Source organism: Macrotis lagotis, chromosome 2, assembly GCF_037893015.1.
Source record: "Macrotis lagotis isolate mMagLag1 chromosome 2, bilby.v1.9.chrom.fasta, whole genome shotgun sequence".
Taxonomy (NCBI): Eukaryota; Metazoa; Chordata; class Mammalia; order Peramelemorphia; family Peramelidae; genus Macrotis; species Macrotis lagotis.
This window is the reverse complement of record NC_133659.1, coordinates 234,764,751-234,781,679: the sequence shown is the minus strand read 5'-3', so window position 1 is coordinate 234,781,679 and position 16,929 is coordinate 234,764,751. Positions and strand designations below refer to the sequence as shown.

Sequence of the window (16,929 nt, the reverse complement as noted above, 5' to 3'; positions counted from 1 at the left end):
CCAAACAATGAGTAAAATAATTCCAGAAGATAAACAATTTTGATTACATAAAATTTACAAGATTTTGGGTTTTTTGGTTCAAACAAAACCTATTCAGCTAAAATCAGATAGAAAATGGTTAACAAGGAAAATAATCTCTAGAGCAAGTTTCACTTTCAATGTCAAGATATATAATTCCAAAGGAAGAAACCTTAGCTATGAACTATCATATGCTCTGAACCACTAATAATTAAATATAAAATTAAAGCACATAGTAGGCACTGAATAAAAATGGGTTTCCTTCCTTATTTCCAAACACTCTTCAATGTAATTAGCAAAGACAATGAATAGAGCATTGTCTTTGGAGTCAGGAAGAAAGAAGTTCGAATCTAGTCTCAGACACTTGACTCTTAACTAGCTGTGTGACCTTGGGCAAATCACTTAACCCAGATTGCCTCACATCCAGGGCCATCTCCATCTTGGTTCATATCTGACCACTAGACCCAGATAGCTCTGGAGGTAAAAGCGAGACTGGTGACGTAACACAGCATCCTTTCACTCAAATCCAATTCACATGCTTGTAATGGCATCAGCACCCAGATGTCATGGTCTTCTTCTAGAAGGGCACTGACCTCTTATAATTGTTGTGAGGATAAATGACATGTTTTTATAACTTAATGTACTACATAATTATTAACAACTGTTGTTATTGTTGTTTATGTTGTTATTTTTCAGATAAGGGAACTGAAATAGGTTAAATAACTTGTCCTAGGACACACAATGTCTAAGATTGAATTTCCTGACTCCAAGTTCATTGAGCTAATATGCAATCTAAATAATTTCAAGAGATCAACACATCTGTAATTTAGAATGTCAGTTCTTTCATAATTAACTCAGCCTTTTTTATATTCAAGTTACTAAGATAGAGGTATTTAAAAAATAAGTCTTGGGGCGGCTAGGTGGTGTAGTGGATAAAGCACTGGCCCTGGAGTCAGGAGTACCTGGGTTCAAATCTGGTCTCAGACACTTAATAATTACCTAGCTGTGTGGCCTTGGGCAAGCCACTTAACCCCATTTGCCTTGCAAAAAAAAAAACTAAAAAAAATAAGTCTCAAGACTTTGGATTTAAACTTTTTCCATTTCCACTAACCTCTCTGTTCCTAAATAGTGGTAATTATTAATATTCTTATTATTTGATCATTTTGTTCTCTCCAAAGAGCCTCGTTAAAGTCTAATTCTCAAAATGTGCCATCTGCACACTCTACAATCCAAATAAAAATCAGTCTGGCATAAATAAAATTTACACTATACGATACAACAAATCACATCATAATTAGACAAACACTGAGCCAAACTTACAGGGGCAGAGCCAAGATGGCAACAAGAGAAGATCCTCTCTTAGGTGCTCTCTCTTAAAACTTATAAACTAAGGACACTAACTACATTTTCAAGACAGGACCCACAGAGGGATGCAGTGAGGCAGTTCTCCAAACCAAGGTAACCCTTGGAGGGGTGGCCTGACAGAGCGAAGGAACCTAAGCCTCCCATAGGCAGCCCCAGAGTGCTGGGAGCCACGGCTCACAGCAGCAAGGGCAGTTTCCTGACTTACACCCTGGGGAGCACTGGACACAACTTGGGGAATCAGCAGGGGTACCTCTGCCAGAGCAAGCACATGAAGCCCGGGCCTCAGGGCACACAGTGAGCAGTGTGGCCAGGGTTGCCCAGATCCAGGAACCAGAAGCAGAAGCAGGTAAGCAGGAGCCTCCAGGGCATGAGTGCTGAGCCTAGGGAGGGGAGTGGAGAAAGACTGCTGAGCTCTGTCCTCTGTACCTGGAACAGGACTCTGGGGTTCTGACCACACTCAGATCCTGATTGAAGTCTAGCCCCCCCCCAATAGAACAGCAGGGCCCCCCCCACCTCAGCCCCATGGCAGAGGGGTACGCTTGTGATCACTCACAGACCAGGAGGGAGGACAGAGCTTCACAGACTGAGATCCTTGTGGGGGGGGGGGGGGTGTCCCAATAATACTCAAAAGCTCAGGAAGCATCCCAAAACCAGGCACAGGCTGGAGAAATGAGTAAGCAGAGAAAGAAGAGGAACACCATTGAAAAATACTTTGTCGGGGGCGGCTAGGTGGCATAGTGGATAAAGCACCGGCCTTGGAGTCAGGAGTACCTGGGTTCAAATCCGGTCTCAGGCACTTAATTACCTAGCTGTGTGGCCTTGGGCAAGCCACTTAACCCCGTTTGCCTTGCAAAAAAAAATACTTTGTCTATGATCCCAAGAAGGATCAAAACACTCAATCTGAAGATGAGGAAGCACAAGCTCCTGCATCTAAAGACTTCAAGAAAAAACAGAAATTGGGTTCAGGCTATGACAAAGCTCAAAAAAGGCTTTGAAAATCAAGTGAGAGGGATATAAGAAAAATTGGGAAAAGAAATGAGAGAGATGCAGGAAAAACATGAAAAAGAAGTCAAGGGGTGGCTAGGTGGCATAGTGGATAAAGCACCAGCCTTGGAGTCAGGAGTACCTGGGTTCAAATCCGTCTCAGACACTTAATAATTACCTGGCTGTGTGGCCTTGGGCAAACCACTTAACCCCATTTGCCTTGAAAAAACATAAAAAAAAAAGAAGAAGCAGCTTAGTCAAGGAAATCCAAAAAAATGCTGAAGAAAATAATGTGTTAAAAACTAGCATAGGTCAAATGGATAAAACAATTCAAAAAGTTATTGAGAAGAATGCTTTAAAAAGCAGAATTGACCAGATGGAAAAAGAGATAATAAAGCTCTCTGAGGAAAACAAATCCTTCAGACAAAGAATGGAACTGAGGGAGGTTGCTGATTTTATGAGAAATGGGGACACAATACTTCAAAACCAAAAGAATGAAAAATTAGAAGAAAATGTGAAACATCTCATTGAAAAAACAACTGACAATGGAAAACAGATTTAGGAAAGATAATTTTAAAATTGTTGGAATACCTGAAAGTCATGATCAGGAAAAGAGCCTTGACATCATTTTCAAAGAATTATTACAGGAAAATTGCCCTGATATCCTAGAAGCAGAGGGCAAAATCAAAATGGAAAGAATACACTGATCTCCCTGAGAAAGAGATCCAAAGAAAACAATCCCCAGGAATATTATAGCCAACTTCCACAACTCTCAAGTCAAAGAGAAAATATTACAAGCCGCCAGAAGGACACAATTCAGATATCGTGGAACTGCAGTCAGGATTACACAGAACTCAGCAGCAACTACATTAAATGCTTGTAGGGCTTGGAATATAATATGCTGGAAGGCAAAAGCTTAGAATGCAACCAACAATCAACTACCCAGCAAAGCTGAATGTCCTCTTCCAGGGCAAACGATGGACTTTCAATGAACCAGGGGAATTTCAAATGTTCCTGTTGGAATGGCCAGAGCTGAACAGAAAGTTTGATCTTCAAATACAGGACTCAGGTGAAGCATGGAGAATGGAAGAGAGGGGGAAATATGAGGGACTTAATGATGATGAACTACATGTATTCCTGTATAGAAAAAATGATACTGATAATACTCATATGAACCTTCTCAGTTAATAGAGCAGGTAGAATGAGCTTTTAGAGATGAAACACAGGAGAAAGCTTGAATTTGAAGATATAATGTGGTATAAAAATGGAATCAATAGATAAAAGGGAAATGTAATGGAAGAAAGAAAATGGAGAGGAGGAATAGGCTAAGATATTTCATATAGTAAGATTTTTCTTAATTACAATGAGCTATTGCAATGATATGGAAGGGGTAAGGCAAGGGGGAATGAGGGAATCTGCTTTCATCAGAGGTGGCTAGGAGAGGAAACAGCATATATACTCAATGGGGTATAGACATCTGGAGTAAGAAGGAGAGAAGGAGGATAGGGGGAAGGGGGGGATGTGAGTGATGGAGGAGAAGATGGACCATGGGGGGAGAGTGTTCAGATATAACACATTTTCTTTTTTACTTCTTCCAAGGGGCTGGGATTGGATGGCCTGTCCGGGACATAGGGCCAGGTGGATGCTGGGCCTAAGGGGTAGTATGTGGGCTTGGGGCCTCTTGGCCCCAGGGCCGGGGATCTGTCTGCTGTGCCACTCAGCAACCCTACAGCAGAGACAGAGTGAAAGGAGAGAGAAAATATAGTACATAGAGAAGTATGAATGGAGGGAGTTTTGATCAGCAATAGCAACAGTGGAAAAATATGGAAGTAACTTTTGTGATGGACTTATCATAAAGAATGTGATGCACCCACAACAGAGTTGATGGTGTTGGAACAAGACTGAAGCACATTTATTATTATTATTTGGGGGGGGGATGTTTGCAGGGCAAATGGAGCTGGGTGGCCTGCCTGGGGACGCACAGCTGGGTGATTGTTGGGTATATGGGGCCAGATTTTGGCTTTGGTGCTCCTGGCTCTAGGGCCAGTGCTCTCTCCACTGTACTACCTGGCCATACCTACCATTATTATTATTTATTATTATTATTATTATTTTTATTATTTTCTCTCCCCTTTATCTCTTAAGTGGGTCTATATTTTGGGGGGAGGAGGGGTATTATGTGTACTCTCAAACAAGAATATTTTAGTAATGTATAAAAAACATTATTTGTACAAAATAAGAATAAATAAATAAATGGGAAAAAAACACTGAGCCACAAGAAAGGTTATGGTTATAAATTACAACTGTCCTTGTAAGGCTATGGGCTATGGGCTAGGAGGAAGTAATCCACACCTATAGTTCAATATTAGGTAGGGAGGAGAGAGAATTTTCCAGTTAATCCTTAATGTGTTGAAATGTTATGTATGTGTGTCATATGTTAAATATTGTGGTTCCTATCATATCAACATCCTTAAAAGACCCCCATCACTGCTAGTTGGAGTTTCCTATGGAAAAGAGAGATAAAAAAGTTTGTTCTTTAACTCAAAGACGGTTGAATGAATTTAAACTTCATTTTCTTTCTCACATTATTTTCGTAACTTGTTCCTTGTGTACCCACCAACACCAGAAAATTCTGACCTGCATCTTTTGTCTGAAAACATATTTTTTTCTTTGGGGGATAAAGGGTAAATTTTTAGAAAAATATGGAAAAAAGGAAAGAGGTTATAAGTTAAACTTTTAGCTCTATTTAGTATAACATAGTTAAACATAATTATACTAAGCTATAATTAGAACTATCATTTTCATCTTCTGACTATTTGGAATAGTAGGCATAATAATGTTCCCAGCTCCTACTTAGTTTCAGATATAATAGCAGGACTCAGTAAAGGAGACAGTGGTGGATTATATAACTTGTACCATGGTTTCTTTTCAGGTCAAAGGGATGATTTCAGAAGAGTATGTTCAAATTAAAAGAGGAGGTTATGTACTGAACAATTGATAATTGTAACTAGTATTTAATTAGTTGTTGAATTCAAATACCTGTTCCTTTTTTGTCATTGCTATTTGAAATTATTTTGACTGATATAGATAATAGAAAACATTAACAATTTTTTTCTTTCATTTGAATAGGAAGTTGATGTAATTAAATCTTGTCAAGAAAGAATGAGGCTATATTTGGACAAGGCTATTGCTCAACTTGCGTAAGAAAGAATTTTACCTTTGTTTTTATTGGTGTATTTTAAAATTTGTAATCTCTATCTTTTATAACCTTCCATCCTTCCTTCTCTTAAACTTTAATACTAAAGTATAATTAAAGGGGTGGTGCAGTGGATAGAGCACTGGCCTTGGAGTCAGGAGTACCTGAGTTCAAATCCTGCCTCATACACTTAATAATTACCTAGCCATGTGGCCTTGGGAAAGCCACTTAATCCCATTGCCTTGCAAAAAAAAAAAAAAAACTAAAAAAACAAACTAAAGTATAATTAAATTCTTCAAGAAGCTAAGATGTCCACTATAATTGAAAATAGCTTGTTACTTTCAAACAAATTTGAATCAAATTCATAAGAAAATAGGGATGTCATATAAGGATTTATGCAACTGTGTGGAAGGTTACAGTAGAAGATCTCTAAGAATTCTTTCAACCTTAAATTGTTAGATTTCTATAATATAAAATTGATTTGTATATATGTATTATTGAAAACCAGAAATGTTCTAGAATGAAGAAAAATAATTTAAACAAGGTCATCTTATTCCTTGATAACAAGTATTAGCATATAAAGTTTATTGGCTAAACCCAAAAAGCCTACTTTAAAGTGTAAAATCCAGCTACATTTTCATATTTTTGATAGAGGAAAATTAATACTGAATATCTCATGAAAGTAAAAGGATAAATAGAAACCAAATTAACAAATTTACATTTTTGCCTTTCCTGATGTGCACATTAGAATTTTTCACTTTGACTCTGTACTTTATATGTTTATGTATATCCATGTCTACATTTCGAGATATCATTAAACTTTACTGTTGTCTTAACACTTTAGGAAGCTATAACTGAAAGATTTTTTTCAGTCATTCTCTAAGACGGACTTCTCCTAAGACTCAATTCTCCTAAGACTGACAGTCTTCTAAGACTGACTGACTTCTCCCAGTTTGGAGATCACAGGATCTCAGACTTGCAAGGGATCTCAAAAATCATCTATTTAAACCTAAACAAGAAGTCGTTCTAAAAACTATCTCAGAGTGGTCAATCAAACTTTCCTCAAAAACTATTAGTGAAAGAAGAACCTACTTCCTACTTCCTACTGAAGTAGCTCATTCCAATTTTGGATTCATGGGTTAGGAAGCTCTTCTTTATATCACATTTATATCTCCCTCTTAACATCTGCCATCTTTCATTTCTAGTTCTGCCTGTCAAATTAAGAATAACTGTAATCCCTTTTTCACAAAACAAACCTGAACACATCTCTCTTAAATTTTCTCTTTACCAGACAAAAGTTACTCAGTACTTTAAATTAATCCTCATATGACATGGTTTTTAGAGTATTTTCCACTCTTTATTGCTCTTCTCTGAATATTGTCCAATTTCTCATTTTCCTTCCTAAAATGTGAACTGAACACAATATTTCAGATGTGGCCTGACCAGAAACAGAGAACAAGATGACTACCTTATTTCTTAATCCTAGATATTATGATTAGCAGCCTAAGGTTTCATAGATGTCTTTCTTAATATTGTTATACTAATATAGCACTACTGATTTATTTTGAGTTTGTATTACACCAAAGTCTTCAGAGATTTTTCAGTTGAACTACTATGATATGAGAAGTTAATTTTTTAACTCAATAGTAAAACTAAACATTTATCCCTTTTAAATTCAGCCCAAAGTTCAAAGGAGAGATTTCTTTGACTCCTAACACATTAACTGAACATGTTAGCTACCCCTGCTAACCCTGATCAGCTAGACTGATACTAGTCTTTCATGTGTCTTCTAAGTTGAATTTTAGAACATTTATCATCATTGTTATAATTTTTCAAAGACAGTTCCTCAATGTTCCAAATTCCTAAGTTACTCATGTTGGGCATCTGAAAACATAAACTTTGGTATTCCTTCATAATGAACCAATTCTCAATTGTGGGAAGTATATTTCTGTATTAAAGGAAAGTTTAGGCTATAAACAACTGTATAGGTTCTGGTTTTCAAAGTACTCCTCCTTTTCATAAAATCCTTTATCTCATGAATTTGACTTTTATCTCAAGGAATATTTTCTATGTCTGATTTTAGCTTCTTCTCTACCTCATTTCTTCTCCACCAGCCCTTACAGACTTTAAAGTATCTGAGATTTCCTTTGCAAATACATTATTACCTCCTCATCAAAACACACTCCTCAACTGTCTGAACTCAAAAACCCTGGAAACCATTTGAGAATCTCTGCTGATGGTAAAATACATTGAATTGACTTCCGAGGAGAATAAGAAATTGAAGGAATAGTTATTTTTTTTATCCTTCCCCTGTTGAGTAGTATTATGAAAAAAACACTAACATTTAATTATTTGATTTGTGTCTGAGATCTGAATGTGATACTAGTACCTTGGGCAAGTTATTTAACTTCTCTCACCCTCTATTTACTCACCTTTAAAATAAGGATATCACCAACTTATACAACTTACCTTCTTTAAAAATTTTAAAGCCCTACATAAAATTTGTACCATTTATTATAAAATTAACAAATCCTTTGGATACTTCTCTTTAAATAACTCTTACATCTAGCCCATCCTTTCTATTCCTGTTGGACTACTCTAAATCCAAGGGCTTATAGGCTCTTGCTAACTCCAGGCTATCTTCCCATTAATATATCCTACTTATTACTTCTAGGGTGATTTTCTTAAAACAGCAGTTCTAAGAGATCCCCCCCCACCCTGCTCAGGAATCACTAGGTCTTCTCTGAGTCTTAAAGTAATATTGAATGGTTTTCTTAATCTTGTCCCACACTATCTAGCCCACTTGTTCCCAACATGAACCTCTTATTACAACCAGACCAACCTCTTTATTATACCAGAATATTATCAGTGCTAAGCTTTCACTCATATTCTCCTCATCTAAGATATTCTTTACCCTCCTTTCTATTTTTCCAAATCTGCTCATCCTTCAGTGAAAAAAAAACACATTTATTAAACTCTGTAGGCTAGGCAAAGACAAAAACAAAAAACATAATTTGCCATTGAGGAATTTATAATCTATATGCAGAAATAAATATATATAGAACACAGAATGGATATATAGCATATATACTATTGCACAGTGCATATATAGGATACACACACACGTGAATACACACATAAGGGTGTATACTGTCTCTGAGGGTTTCTTTGAATATCAAATACTATGTTCTCCATTTCTTACTTCATTTATTGTTTATTATTTATTTGGTTTTTAGCATTGAATCATATGTTTTCTTACATTTTTAAATTTAATTATTTCACATTTAGGGGACTTGTTTTCCTAATTGAATTTTAAAATTCTAGAAGATTAGAACTCTCTTAAATTTCTTTGTGTCCTTAGTAAATAAATGATTTTATATGTTTGGTTCTAAGAGGACTTTAAAGGAGATATATATAGAAAGATATATATATATATAAAATGCAAATTATTTGAACCCTAATTCCCACTTTGAAACTTTGAATCATGTAATAAACACTTAATCTTTATTACTGATTAGGTATGTGTTTCACACAGCTAAGGCTGTGTGTATATGTATATATGTAATACCCTTAATGACTTTCCCTTACCCAAAGTGAAAAAAATAGAAAATGTATAAAATTGTATAAAAAGTAAAGTTGGATCAAAGAGAACTGACTTCTAGTCTTGGGTGTGACATATCCTAGTGATGATGATCACTTATCCTCTCTGAGCATGCAATATCCTCAACTGTAGAATAGGGAAAATATTATCTACCCTTTCTATATTATAGAGTTGCTGTGAAGAAATATTTTAATGCATTTTGGGGAAAAGGTATAAAATGATTACAAATGTAATATATTCATGACTTTATATAATTATTTTAATCTGTATCTATTTTCTAATTATATGAATTATATTACCAATAATTATCTTGAAAAATCAGTAGACTCACAAAATTGAGATTTAGAAAAGACTTAGAGATCATAGAGCCCCACCTCCTACTTTGTATAGAAATTCCTTCTATAACCTTCCATATTTTCAACTAATTGTGACTTATAACAGAAATGTTGAACTTTTCCTGTTATTCTTGCCTTCCAGTTTTGGCCTAATTCTAGTCTTTTCTAGCCATTTCCTTTCAAGTTAATCTTCCCCTTTTTTTTCTTAAGTCCTCTCTTAAAACAAACAGATATTTAGGGGTGAGAATGGTGGAATGAGGTATTAGAGGTAAGAATTGAGCTATACTCAAGTATAGGAAGAAGGGGACAAGGAGTAAAAAAGAGCAAAATAAGGCAGAAGGAAAAGAATGCATAATATCCTGTTTTTAATTATTATGTCTTCTGGAACAGGGCAAATTGTGAGATAGAACGTCTCTATTTCAGCACATTGTCAAAGTATGTGTTAGAGGAGAGTTGGTAGGGGAAAAATAGACTTTATGTAAATATTTGAGTTTCAAATAGTATTACTGTTTAGTTAAAAGGCAAATTACATTTGAGCAAATTTTATTAAATGAAGTTTTTATAATTATATTTAGTTGTATCAATTCTAATATAAATCTTAAAGTTTTTTCCTCTCTTTTGCCTCAGAGCTAACAGAGCAACCCAACATGAGCTTGAGAAGGATCTCAGTGATAAACAGACAGCCTTTCGAATTGATGATAAGTGTCACCATCTGAGAAATACCTCAGATGGTATTAGTTTTTATAGAGGTGTGGAACGGTTTGATACTACGTAAGTCAAATATACATTTGAAGTGTCTATGCTTGACTTTTATACAAGGATTTTGTGTGGCTACTGCCTTTGTAGTCTTTAGGAATCACATTATTACAGCCAAATAATTTATAGAACAGTCCCCATTTCCAGTAAAATATTCAAATAATGCTATCTTATATACACCATTTCTACAAACCCAGTTTTTTAAAAAAAAAACATTTAATGTCTACCTATCTTAATGTAAACCCATAACTATAGGAATGTTGATCTTAGTAGCATGATGATTCAATTGTCCAAGCTGTTTGGAAAATACTCAATGATTATGTAGCAACTAATTTCTCTGACCTCACACTTCCCATTCAATCCAGGTAGAATTCAATGACTATCTTCCTTTCTTTACCTGACATCTCTTATTTGATTGAGCACTAGTGCTGGAACCTTTTCTGCCTTGAGGTTTCTAATTGCCTCATTTTCAAGGCCTTTTTTCCTTTGAAGGCCTGATTTTTTTTTACTAGTTCTTTTGCCTTGCCCCCCAGCACCTATGTGCCCCCTATTTCTTAAGCACTTCCTGATCACCACTATACTTTCTTACTTAAAACTTTTTCATTTTGACCATTCCTTGGTTCATGAGTGCTTCCTTGATTTATAATCCACTACCTGTTGTTGGCCTAAATTTTTACTCATATCTCGTTTTTGTTGCACAAAACAAACTTAGAGGCCATTTATTCTCACTCTTACTTTACAGATGAGAAAACTGAGATCCAGAGAGATTAAGACCAAGGGGTCACACAGATAGTAAGCATCAGGGAGGGATTTGAACCCTCTCATTCCAGATTTTCATTTTCAAATACCTTAAAGGTATTGTCCTAAATACTCAATTTTTCCTGAACAACTTTAACTGACCCTGACCTCATGTGGACCCATCTTTGACTTACCTTTCAGTACTTGTGTTTCCTAGAATATAACTGCTTACTTGGTTTCTGTTCTGTAGTTTTAATCTTTACCATAGGATTCTAGGAACTCCTCAAAATCCACTTCTATTCCTTACAACCTTCCTTTCCAACCTCATTTCTGCTGTCCTAGTTCTGAATAAATTTAAGCTAAATTATTTAAGATCAATTATATTAAGATATAATTATTATTAATAATATTAATCATAACTTTAAGTTCCTTATTAATAAAATATGATTTAGGAACAAAATTTCATCATTGATTTTGTTTCATTTTTCTTAGGATCTCAGTGCCAGAATCATGGGCCAAGTTTACTGATGACAATATTCTGAGTTCTCAGAGTGAAAGGGCAGCTTCTGCAAAGCTGAGAAATGATATTGAAAACCTGTTGGTTGTGACTGCAAATGAGATGTGGAATCAATTCAATACAGTCAATATTGCCTTCACCAATCGCATTTCTGAGACAGGAGAAGCCAAAAATAAGATTCATATGCATTTAGCAAAGGTAAGACAGCTCTTTGTAGTATTTCATTACTCATTTGGCCACAACATGAAATAACAAAGCCAAGATCCTGAGTTTTTTCATCATATGGATGAATTATCCCTACTGTATCTAAACTGTAGCCTAACCAAAACCTACTCTCCTAGAAACATATGCTATTTTTCACAAATAGGCTTATGAATCAGTACAAATCTATCCTAGATAAAAAAAGAAAACTCTTACTAATGTATGAGTGAGAGAGATAGAAAATGACATGTCTTTATTAAATAGATCAAAATACCTAAAAATTGTAAATACTATTTTTGTTCATTATAACTAGGAAGTACATATTCTATAAGAAAGAAATACTTTTGCACCTTCCTTCTCTACAGCAAGCCTAACAGGATACAGCAACAGCATCTGCCATGACCTGAAATAGAGGGGCCTGAAGCAGTTTAATCATCTGTCTCCAAGAACAAAATTTCTCAGTAGAATGCAACTGGCAATACTCTATCTGGATTTATCATTGAATAGTTAGCATACTCTATCATTCTTCTCTTTCAGTCCTCAAATCTTGTCTCCCACCCCCAGTTGTATCTCCCTCGACTTTATACCCCTTCCATTGTAGTTATTGGAACACTTGCTCCATAATTAACTTCCTTTACTCCTAAGCCTTTTCCATTTTCTCTCCTTCTATCTTCTGAGACCTGAATTCCTTCTCTCACTGAGACCTTAATTCCTTCTAAAGATGCTGTATCCCTGGCTACCCTTTTTATCATTGGTTTTACTTTCACTCATAAAAACTCTGTACCTTCATAGTTGTAGTGGAGGACTTGAAATACTCCTTGTCACTTTCATACCCTTTCTACCACCATTATTCAGCAACACTCCCTCCTTTAAGATTCATGCTATATAAATTTATCATCCAAAACAGGTCCCGGGGGCCATTGTTGATTGACTCTCAGGATATTACCTTTCCTAACTCACAATCCTTTTTTTCACCCCAACTCCTGCCCTCATACTAAAGGTGGTAGCCAAATTCAATCAAACATGTCTTCCAATTAAACCACCATATTGTTTAAATTTGTTGCTGTTCCCCCACTTTATTTTTTCCTTATTGCTTGATCTATTAAAACTAGAAAAATAGGAATATTGACTTAATTCAATATTTTTAGTGTTTTTCATAATAAAAAATTGCTAGTTCCTGCATATAAATGCATACTTTTGATCCTGTTTTAAGGAAAATACTTTTATTTCTTTGCTTTCTTGTGTCCCTAACATGTATGTTATCTTTTCCTAGAGGCTTTGACTGTAATTCTTGATATATTATTATTGTTATATGTATTTATATAGCTTTCCTATAGGGCAGTAATGGTATAATAAATAAAGAGAGCTGGCCATGAAACTAGGACTGATTGAGTTCAAGTCCCACCTCAGACATATTGGCCATGTAATCTTCCTGGGCAAGTTATGTCTTATCCTCTCACTGCTCTGAAAGCTAATAAACTGTAAGTTCCAGAGAAGATGGCAACTTGAGAACAGAGCTAATATCAATTAGTGGAAATTGGAAATAGACAAATTTAGGGTTGATATAAATAAGAACATTTCAATGATAAGCACTACCCAAAAGTGGGACTTGAAAAGTAATTAAGCCTTGAAGCACTTGTGGCTTTCTGTTCTCTAAAAGACCTGGAGGGAGGAGACCACAAGTAACTCATTTTACTTTGCTGAACCTTAGTTTCTTAATATGTAAAATGAGCATAATAACTCACTTCTTTTTTTAAAATATATTCTATTTATATATTTTTGTTTTTTTCAAGACAATGCAGTTAAGTGATAATAACTCACTTCTTAGAGTTGTTTTGACTCAAAATAGAAAATATATGTGAAAGTCTTTGCATACCTAATTGTTCTATATTATTCTTTTTAAAAATGAAAAGCCATTTGTCAGGTAATGTTATCATTTTTCAAGTATATCTTGAACTAGAAGACCTATGAGAGTGTCTAAAATTAGGAAGACTACTTGTGGGGGGGGCATAGGGAAGGACACAAGAAGATGAAGTAAGTTCTGAACACATTTGAGATGAGAATGAAACACTTGGGTTGAAATGTCTTTCTAAGAGAATTGATAGTGTGAGAGGTTTCAGGAGATACTCTCTTCCCTTGGAGATATGGATATTTTTCAGACAACTGATGAATCTAGATGTACACTGAGGAAATTCTGGAAGGTCTAGCCCAATAAATACTGAGGAGAGGTAAAAAAATATTCAGATGTTGATAGTAAGATATAGGTGAAAGAATATTAGACTTAAGGGTGGGGGAATAAAAAGAAATGGATTTCTAATCTGCCAGATGAAAACAACAATGCCTAGAATCAATTGAAATAACTATATAAATATACTTTTAAAACTTTATATACTATACAATATAAGCTATTTTGTTATAATCACTCACCTTTACAAAGTACATATCTCACAACAGCCCTGTCAGGTAAGTAATATAAGTATTTTTTATTCCTATTCCACAAATGAGGAATTGAAGTTCAGAGTAGTTAAGTAACTTGTTAATTATCACACACCAGTAGAGCTGATATTTGATGCCATCATCTGTCAATTAAGTTATTATTGTATAGACATCTAATGAAAGGGATTTATTTTCCCATTCTTTTTTATATAGTAACCTTCCCACATTTGGTGGAATGGCCATGGAAGCTGGAAGAGCTAATTATATCAAAGGTGATGGATTTCTCAGATTATGAGAGAAAATGGAATTCTGTCATATAGAATGGTATCTTTCTTAACTTCTCAAATGAGATGGAGGAACAAATTTGAAATGAGGTTTATGGTGAAGAGAAATAACTCGTAGTATTTGATATAGAGAAGCAATAGCTGATAAAAGGGAAAAAATAAGCTAGAAGAAAATCTCAAGTAGAATTTAATATTTATGTTTTATAATCTTTTAGATACTACAAGAAATCTTCCAAAGTGAAATGGCCATAGAAGGAATTCGGAAAGCCATTCGGGAAAAAGGAGCACCTTTGAAGGTGGCACAAACTAGACTAGATGAGCGTACAAGACGACCAAATGTGGAATTGTGCCGAGATACAGCACAGCTACGGTAAGACAGGAATTAATGGTGCAAAGTGACTTCTTATGAAGAAAATATTTGTCATCCTTCATTCATTTTGACTTCACCAGTTGTAGCTTGGTGCATATGTTTAAAATGTTTATTACTTTTTTCCAAAGAAAAATTAATCATTGGAAGGAGAAAACTTTTTTTATAACTTTTTTTAAGGGTTTTTTTTTTTTTGCAAGGCAAATGGTGTTAAGTGGCTTGCCCAAGGCCACACAGCTAGGTAATTATTAAGTGTCTGAGACCGGATTTGAACCCAGGTACTCCTGACTCCAGGGCCGGTGCTTTATCCACTGCGGCGCCACCTAGCCGCCCTGAGAAAACTTTTTTTGAACAGAAAAATGGTTTGACTTCATTTGATGAGGTTTTGATGATATGGAAATGACTTAATCATAAATCTCAGTTGAAGTTTTTACAATTATTATAGTATTTCCCTAGAAGGAAATTAAATGCTGTTTTATATGTATTTTACAATATATAAACTTTATAATACTTGAGTACAGAACAACATTTTTTTATAAAAGAAAGATTTTATTTATTTTGAATTTTTACAATTTTTCCCCTAATCTTGCTTCCCTTCCCCACCCTCCACAGAAAGCAGTATGTTAGTTTTTACATTGTTTTCATGGTATATATTACTCTAAACTGAATGTGATGAGAGATAAATCATATCCTTAAGAAAGAAAAGTAAAGTATAAGAGAGCAGAATTACATAGTAAGATAATGGTTTTTTCCCGTAAATTAAAGGTAATAGTCTTTGGTCTTTGTTTAAACTCCACGATTCTTTCTCTGGGTACAGATGATATTCTCCATCACAGATACCCCCAAATTGTCCTGATGGAATGAGTAAGTCCATCAAGGTTGGACATCACTCCCATTTTGCTGTTAGGGCGTACAATATTTTCTGGTTCTGCTCATCTCACTCAACATCAGTTCATGCAAATCCCTCCAGGCTTCCCTGAATTCCTGTCCCTCCTGGTTTCTAATAGAACAATAGTGTTCCATGACATACATATACAACAGTTTGTTAAGCCATTCCCCAGTTGAAGGACATTCACTTAATTTCCAATTCTTTGCCACAACAAACAGGGCTGCTATAAATATTTTTGTACAAGTGATGTTTTTACCCTTTTTCATAATCTCTTCAGGCTATAGACCCAGTAGTGGTATTGCTGGATCACAGGGTATGCACAGTTTTGTTGCCCTTTGGGTGTAATTCCAAATTGCTCTCCAGAAAGGTTGGATGAGTTCACAGCTCCACCAACAATGTATTAATGTTCCAGATTTTCCACATCCCTTCCAACATTGATTATTGTCCTTTATGGTCATATTGTCCAGTCTGAGAAGACAACATTAATTTCTATTACATACTAAACATTTCAGAATGATTTATAAAACTATCACCTCTGATCAGCTTTAATAATTAGCACGGCTCATGGTCATTTAATTCTTCCTCATTTCTAACATGATTTCACTTGCATTGTAAACCTATTTCAATTTATTCTTTCCTTATTGGAAATATAAAATAATGATTAATATGTGTGACTCATTTTTGCTCTTCTTCCCACATCTCCCTCCCACTGGAAAAAAATTCCTTATAACAAATATTGGTTATATAACATTGGTTATATCCAAAATAATATGTCTCATTGAACACTCAATCTATTTATTACCTGTGCTTCATAATCAGTTCCCTGGATCAGAGATCAGTCCCAAAGATAAGAGTACTTAAGTCTAATTTGTCTTTATTACACTTTAAAAACAGCCATATAAATTATTTTTGGTTTGGTTTATACAAATCTTCCCAGTTTTCTCTGAACCTGTCACTTTGTTGTTGTTCAGTCATTAAGTTATGTCCTATTTTTTGGTAACCCAGAGATCATAGCACAACAGATCTTTCTATTCTCTATTATCTTTCAAAGTTCATCCAAGATCATGTTCATTGCTTCCATGACATTATCTATTGATTTCATCCCTTTCCATCCCCTTCTCCTTTTGTTTTCAATGTTTCCCAAAATCAAGATCTTTTTCAATGAGACTTTTCATTATATGACAAAAGTATTTAAACTTCAGTTTCAATATTTTTTCCTTCCAACGAATTTTCAAATTCCTT

General features: G+C 35.0%; 1 protein-coding gene across 1 annotated transcript in view; it reads left to right on the top strand.

Moving 5' to 3' along the window:
• Positions 1–16,929, top strand: part of TEKT3 (tektin 3) — a 61,152-nt gene that overhangs the window by 39,660 nt on the left and 4,563 nt on the right. The window contains exons 4-7 of the mRNA XM_074225173.1: positions 5,497–5,567; positions 10,127–10,270; positions 11,486–11,708; positions 14,647–14,801. Of these exons, the coding sequence (XP_074081274.1) occupies positions 5,497–5,567; positions 10,127–10,270; positions 11,486–11,708; positions 14,647–14,801 (593 nt within the window). The remainder of the gene's footprint in view (positions 1–5,496; positions 5,568–10,126; positions 10,271–11,485; positions 11,709–14,646; positions 14,802–16,929) is intronic.